The sequence below is a fragment of the Acartia tonsa genome, chromosome 11 (genome assembly GCF_053477335.1).
Source record: "Acartia tonsa isolate MP-2025a chromosome 11, ASM5347733v1, whole genome shotgun sequence".
NCBI classification, from domain to species: Eukaryota; Metazoa; Arthropoda; class Copepoda; order Calanoida; family Acartiidae; genus Acartia; species Acartia tonsa.
This window is the reverse complement of record NC_137270.1, coordinates 32,715,015-32,723,188: the sequence shown is the minus strand read 5'-3', so window position 1 is coordinate 32,723,188 and position 8,174 is coordinate 32,715,015. Positions and strand designations below refer to the sequence as shown.

The window sequence follows — 8,174 nt, the reverse complement described above, 5'->3', positions numbered from 1 at the left end:
GGATTTATTTAATTTTTCGCCAACTGTTTCTGATTAATAAATTGCTCTGCCATTAGTTTTAATTATGGAACAGAGAGACCTTTCAAATTCAGCTGGTATGTGCGGATATTTTTAGTAGCGAAGCTACTCTATAATTCACTATGTCCATCAGTCCGTCAGTCCGTAACGCTATGGGAGAAATGGGATTTACTCAACTCCTATAAAAGATAGAATGCTGAAATTTTTTTACAACATTTCCATCATTAAGGAGCACAATTGACTATAAAAAATCATTGGCGGTCGGACCGTTTTTTAGCATGTTTTAGGCTATTTTTATATTTTTCACATTTTTCTCCATATTTTCAGTGTTTATGGTCCAATTTTCAAAATTTTTTCAGTTATAGATATCAAAATTAAATTTACCATCGTTTAAGGAAACATCCATGAAGGCCAGACTGCCTTTTTAGCAGGTTTTAGGCTATTTTTATATTTTTCACAATTTTCTCCATATATTCAGTGTTTATGGCCTGATTTTCAAAATTTTTTCAATTATAGATATCAAAATTAAATTTCCCGTCTTTGAAAGAAAACAAACATGATGGCCAGACTGCCTTTTTTAGCAGGTTTTAGGCTATTTTTATTTTTTTCACATTTTTCTCCATATCTTTGTTTTTTATCCAATTTTCAAACTTTTTTGGGATATCAGTATCAAAATAAATTTTCCCATTGTTATGAGCATCTTTTATGTAATTTACTTTGACTATCATCATCATACATAATAAAACAAGGTTTCGTGTTTATTTTATCCAATAAATCTATTCTTGATTTTAATAAATACCCTTTTAATCTACTTGTACGTATTCCAATCTACGATTTTTTGTGCTTTGCTACTTATGGATGTTGTCATCCTTGTTATTTTTATATTTTCAAAGTATATTTTTATGGAATTATGAGGTGCTTTCACACAAAATACATTGAACCCCAACCCTCCCTTATTTTTAAATAAATAAAAAATTACGGGGAGGGGTAGTTTTTCGTTTGTTTGTTTATTACCTAAGGTATGTGTAAGTTAGGTTATATTGGATACTGTTTAACTACTCAGATATTGGCTCAAAAGTGTTAAGACCCCCGTTAAAAAAGGAATTTTTTGGCTTAGTATTAAATCAAATCCTTTGATAATCTATTAAAGATTTGTGAAAGATTTCTTCAATGAATACAACTTTAATTAAACTAAAAGAAAGGCTTTAGACTTAACTCTATATGATTACTCTAATTACTTCAAAACAAAAATAAATCTAAAGTTCTTTTTTGAAATAGAAAATAATATTGTATATAATGATATATAAAAAATGAATAGTATTAAATGTATATATACAATAGAAGTTTCCGGGAAATGTTTTCTAAGAAAGAAAAAATACAATTATTTTATTAAAAGTTTATATATTTTTGAATTAGTATGTTTATAAACATAAACAATGTCCAATGTTTATGGGGTTAGGGGGTTATTTTGCTTTGGAGAGCCGGTAAGGTACCCTTTTCTGGACCTATAAGAAATTTCAATGTAAAGGAGAATCATGTCACTCCAGTGGTTAGCAAGATCTTACACTACAGACAAGAAGTTACACAAACGAACTTCTTGTTGCTATAATATTGCGTTAATCTAGTAACATCATTTAATGTTGTTTTCCTTTTATGTTTTAGAATGTTTATTCCTTCGAGTGTAAGGAAGCGTGTTGTTAAGAATTTTCCTATTCAGATTTCCTCAGTCGAGTTAGAAGTAATATTAATATATTAAAGTTATAAGCATCGATTGCTAGCAAACATTGCTTTGTGGATTTTTTCTTTTTGTGTAACCCTTGAGGGGAGCCCTAACATTGATCTAAACCTATGGAGCCTATACCTGTTGTGCCCTAACCCTGCTTTACAAACCATTATACCTAACCTAATATAACCTGAAGTAAAATAAAATTCACAAAAATTTTAAATTTATAGTTAGATGCATTATGGTTGATTCTCTAACTTTGGACATTCTTAAGAGTGCGCAAGGTTTAGAATACATCTAATAATGACCCTCTACATCTAATATGTCTTATAATTCTATGTACACAAAAATTCAAATATCTCCTTGACTGAGATTTTTGGTATTTCCGCCTTTACTTTACGTGTTGGCTCAAAATAAGAATTTGAGATTTATTTATTTTCTAAAGTTTTAGATTTTGGATTTCATGAAGACTGACAAAAGGTAATAGGCAGGGAGGGGGGGGGGGACATTGATAAGTTTATTACAATTGTCCCCAAAATTCTATAAAAAAGTTTTCTTGTTTGTTGGCTTGACAACCTTGGGGACTTCTATTGAATTTTGATTGGTTGGTTCTTTTAGTTGAGTGTCGAAACGTTTCAACCACTAATTTTAATTTACAGAAGGGGTAATTGTGTGTTTCACTTTAGGGATGTACATTAATTTATCGACCATTGTCTTATCCTTTTAGATCCCTGGATAATAGGTATTACTCACTATAAATGTTTGTGTAGTCCAATTCCTATTACTAGACCTTCAACATATATGTTTAATTTTTAATGTTAGCAAGATTCACAGGCAGATATACATCCTATTACTTTTATATAAGGATTAGATTTTAGATATCATTATGCTTGATAAAAGTTTTAACACCACAATTCTAAAAGCAAAGCTATTATGTAAGTGTTTTTATGTTTGTATGTCCTACATATTTTTATATAATATATGTTTGGACTATTTTATCATCTTCTATTTTTATTTTTTTCCCATTAACTCTCCGGTTAGCGGTGTATTTGCTCATAATTTCAAATAGCTTTGTTACTATTGAACTTTATTTCCTTGGTTTTTTCTCATATCTACACTTCCTGTTGAGCTTCGCTTTTATGGATGCTGTCATCCTTGTTTGACTATAAGTAGAGTGTCGTGAATGGATGAAAAATGTTTTAAACAAATATAAACTTCTCAATGAAAATTTTAGAGTTGATACATTTGATCAAAAAATACTTAAGACATAAAAAGTTTAATATATAAAAAACAAGTATGACAACATCTATGAAAGTAAAACTTAACAAATCAGACACTCGACGTAATATTATATCATGAAAATACTGGATAATAATTTGATTTTAGTCTGTGGACACATTGTTTTGCTTTCAAGATTATACCTCTTTGTTACAGGAATCTAAATGCGGGAAACAGCGTATAGTGTCCAATAAAAAATGACGTCATACAATACAAATGGCCAATAGTAGGCCAGTATACAATTTACCATTGGCCAATTACAATGTATAGTGTTTTCTGGCCTAACTTTGGTATGACGTCATTTTTTATTGGACGCTATATACTGTTTCTAAATGTGGGGTTAAAATTTGATTGAACAATTATTCTTTTAATTTTATTCAGTTTTAAACGGACATGCTGATAATTTATAATATAACACATTGATTTATTGAATATTTCAACTGTTCTTAAGTGAATACATGAATTGATTATTTATATTATATAGCCTTTCTATTATATATTTTATTTATAATAAATTATGTTACTGTTAAAGGGGCGTGCGAGAGGGGTGTGTAAAAACACAAAATGATTTTATAATCTCTTTTAAAGAAATCAGAAATTCATGAATTGGGCAATGAAAAATAAATAAATCTTCTCCTAAAACTGTCGTTTGAATTATGTATTGTGTAGGCTGTAAATATTTATTTTAAAGTTATTATGTTTTTCAACCTATTTTTAAAAAAAAATACACTATTCTAAGACATGAAGATATACTTCGATTTTAGCAATCATTTTCAATCCATTTTGTCTAAAAAAATATAGGTATGAGACATTATATAACAGCAAATATGATGTAACATAACTTTATATAAAACAATGTTGTAAATTAATTTGAACCTTATCATCAGAAAATCTGAACGACAACTGTAGAAAATTGAAAAAAAAGAGAATAAAACATGACTTTTAAATAATTTAAGCATGTTTTGTAACTTTGACTTAAACAGCGTATTCGATTTGTTAAAATGTATTACATCTTTGATTCTTTATGTCACCCCGATTCGCCTTAAGTTTATAAACATATTAAATTTAATATAGCTTTTTATCAAGATATGACGTCATTTTTTATTAGGCACTATAAGCTGCTTGCTTGAATTTTTAAAATTATATTTAACAAAAAAATCTAAGAATGTCATTCTATTACTTAACAAACAATTTAAAATTGAAATTTATTAATGATAAAATTCAACAACAGAAATATTTTCTCCATCACATGATAAATATTATCAAAGTATTTGTGTAATAAATGCAATAATAATATTATAATATGACTGAAATTAGAGGAATGTTGACTTTAGTTTCTTGCGTTACAATTTTTGATAAAAAGTAAAAATATATAATTGAGCAGTTTTCGTAGCCATTTGATAGGTACCAGTTCAGAAGCAGTTGGTGATAATCTATATTAAGTGGTAGAAGGTACCATTAGAGAAATGTTTAAGCAGCACTGGGTGCTAGCTTAGCAGCAGTTGATGCTAATTTAGAAGCACTTGCGGTGGACAATGGAGGGTCCGCACTCGTCGTACTCCTGCTTGGAGATCCACATCTGCTGGAAGGTAGACAGGGAGGACAGGATGGAGCCACCGATCCATACGGAGTACTTTCTCTCGGGGGGAGCAATGATCTTGATCTTGATGGTGGAGGGAGCCAGAGCGGTGATCTCCTTCTGCATACGGTCAGCAATACCGGGGTACATGGTGGTGCCACCGGACATGACGGTGTTGGCGTACAGATCCTTACGGATGTCAACGTCGCACTTCATGATGGAGTTGTAGGTGGTCTCGTGGATGCCACAGGCCTCCATACCCAGGAAGGAAGGCTGGAAGAGGGCCTCGGGGCAACGGAATCTCTCGTTACCGATGGTGATGACCTGACCGTCGGGAAGCTCATAGGACTTCTCCAGAGAGGTGGAGGCAGCAGCGGTGGACATCTCCTGCTCGAAGTCAAGGGCAACATAGCACAGCTTCTCCTTGATGTCACGGACAATCTCGCGCTCAGCGGTGGTGGTGAAAGAGTAGCCACGCTCAGTGAGGATCTTCATCAGGTAGTTGGTGAGCTCACGGCCGGCAAGGTCAAGACGCAGGATGGCGTGGGGCAGGGCATAACCTAAATAAGAAAATAATTTAGAAAATAGATAAAGAAAACTTGGTATAAATAAATTAGTAAAATATCTATGCTTATTTTGGCTATACCTTGGTCCTATCTAGTATCTTATTCATGATCCACCCTATTTTTTTTGTTCTTTTTTTACTTTTTTATTTCCTTTCTAGTAACTCTTTAAAGTTTGATATCATGCAAAGATTGTTTTTATGATAAATCAAAAGTAAAGAATTATGTTTAAAAAATAATCATTAATATGAACTAATTGCTACCTTCATAGATGGGTACGGTGTGGGAGACACCATCGCCAGAGTCCATGACGATACCGGTGGTACGGCCAGAAGCGTACAGGGAGAGGACAGCCTGGATGGCAACATACATGGCGGGCATGTTGAAGTTCTCAAACATGATCTGGGTCATCTTCTCTCTGTTGGCCTTGGGGTTGAGGGGAGCCTCAGTAAGCAGGACGGGCTGCTCCTCGGGGGCAACACGTAGCTCGTTGTAGAAGGTGTGGTGCCAGATCTTCTCCATGTCGTCCCAGTTAGTGATGATACCGTGCTCAACGGGGTACTTCAGGGTCAGGATACCTAGGCAAATAGATAGACATTGAAAATTTAATGTAAATGTGATATTCATACTACAAAATATATATCCGTTGGCCTATATGAAGTGTAATATTTTTACATTTAGATATGTAATTATGATATTGATCAATTATTCAATTTATATATAGAAATTTATCTTTAATAGTATTTTTCTTCCATAATACTTTAAATACGTTGTTTAATACTTAGATACAAAAATTAGTAATCCTTATTTAAAAGTAACATGATGTCTGTCTCATCTCTCTGTGTGTACAAAAAATCAAATAATTCAGGGAAGGTACCCTTCATGTCATGAATAAGAAAGCAGGGGAAAATACTACCCACCCCTCAAACATCATAAAAAGTACAAAACTAAATCATGAAGGAGGATTATAACATAACCCCTCCCCCCCCTTAACCTTAACCTTACTTAGGAGGAGGCTAACTAAGATCATGACAACTTACCTCTCTTGGACTGAGCCTCGTCACCGACATAGGCATCCTTCTGACCCATACCGACCATGACACCCTGGTGGCGGGGACGGCCGACAATGGAGGGGAAGACGGCTCTGGGAGCGTCATCACCAGCGAAACCGGCCTGAAAAATTTTAATTTTAAAATTGCAGCTCACATAATTGTAGGCCTGTTAATAAATTGATAATTAAATTGTTTTGAAGCTTTTGTAGCATTATTTATTGATTTTGTGGGAGGGTTGCACTAGCCTCTCAGAAAAAAATTCTCCCTAGAAAGAAAGTCCCCCCTTAATTTTCTTTTAAAACTAAATTAGAAAGTTAGTGATAGTCGTCACCCCTCCCCCTCCCCTCCTATGTACTTTAGATTAATTTTAATCGCAATTTGTTTCTAATACTATAATAAACCAAATAAAGAATAGAAGAAATAAGGCAAATTTGTTAAACGAATTTTTAAAGAAATTTTTAGAAATCAATGTCTAGAGCAAGATTGTTCTGTAAAGATAGAAAAAAATATTAAAAGATACAAAGTTAGGACGGCGTTTAAAGGCCATAGCTAGACAATAGGTAAATAGAGATGAGAAAAGTTGATTCATCTTGTCATTAGCTACTATTAAAAAGATAGATAGATAGACAGATGGATAATTTGATATCTTCGGACGTACCTTGACCATGCCGGAGCCGTTATCAACGACCAGAGCTGCCATATCTTCGTCACACATCTTGATAGACTAGTTCAACTGTTCTAAAACCAATATCAAGGTTATTTAAAAAGTTTAGAAACTTTACTTTAAAAACATAAGGTATTAGAAAAATGTCTTTTGATCAAAATTAATTATAGCATTAAAAAACTTGTCAAACCTCCAAACAGTAAATTGTTATAATATCATAATCTATAAAACTATAATATAAAACATAAAAAAGTTTCATAATTTCAATGTAAGAAAATAAGTGGTGGTAGTTATTAAACTTAAGGATTGGCGTTAAATTAATAGACACACATTCATATCCTATTTATAGGGTAACTGGACTACTAAACTCAGTTGGTACAAATAATAAAGATCAAACTACAGAATAACGGTAGGTAAAAATAAATAATGCAAGATAATTCAGTTATCCCAAGGGTTAGGTCAATTGACGATAAATTGATGTACATCCCAAATGATCATAAACAAAATTAAACCAACCTTAGACCTAAAGAGTGGTTGAAAAGTTTTGACTCTGCTGAACCAACCAATCGAAGGTTGATAAAAGATTTTAAGCAAAAATTGAAATACTATTTTTATAAAACTTTGGGTACAAGTATAATTTAAAATCAATTGTCCTCTCCCTTCCTTAAAAAAATCCATTATATAAAAAAATAACCTTGTTTAAAATTAAAGATACAGCGTCCACTCGCCGTCCTGAGATAAAGTAATCTGAAGCCATTCGCGCTTTTTACCTCATTTTTATAGGCGCCGTTAAAATTACCCTTTTTTTTTACCCCAAGAAGTCAAAAGGGTTAGGTATAAGGTCAAAAAAGGGGTAAGGGTAAGATAAATAAGGGCAAGGGTAAGGTCAAAAGGGTAAAGGAGTGAGGTCATAGCGTGTTTGGGTCAACTTAAATTTGCGCTGCTTGATTAGACTACGGTCATCACACACACACACATACACACATTGTGATTGCTTTCTATAAATAAATAGACTCAAGGAAGATAGATCATTTATTGCCATACTATTTTTTAAAGTGATGTGATGTCGGTCTGTCTACTGTGTTACTGATAAATATAAAGTAGAGGTGAAGATAACAATTATTTTTTTTTATTGCAATCTACACTTCAATGAACGATTATTGATATGTCTAAAATTCTGAATTATTAAGCATTAATTTTAAAAATTTTAAGGATGCATATTCATAATAAGATATATAAGTTGGAAAGAATTTTAATGTTAAAGGGAGATTTGAAATCTGCATCAAATTTTAAGTTT

The 8,174-nt window shown here is 32.4% G+C and overlaps 1 protein-coding gene across 1 annotated transcript; it reads right to left on the bottom strand.

Annotated features, from left to right (window-relative positions):
* Nucleotides 1-4,210: 4,210 nt before the first annotated feature.
* LOC145332760 (actin-5C-like) lies at nucleotides 4,211-7,851 on the bottom strand. The gene is made up of 5 exons (XM_080177817.1): nucleotides 7,572-7,851; nucleotides 6,872-6,951; nucleotides 6,202-6,334; nucleotides 5,425-5,739; nucleotides 4,211-5,158 (listed from the first exon to the last, which is right to left on the bottom strand). The coding sequence occupies exons 2-5, from the start codon at nucleotides 6,926-6,928 to the stop codon at nucleotides 4,533-4,535; spliced, it is 1,131 nt and encodes a 376-aa protein (XP_080033943.1). The 5' UTR covers nucleotides 6,929-6,951; nucleotides 7,572-7,851; the 3' UTR covers nucleotides 4,211-4,532.
* Nucleotides 7,852-8,174: the final 323 nt, after the last annotated feature.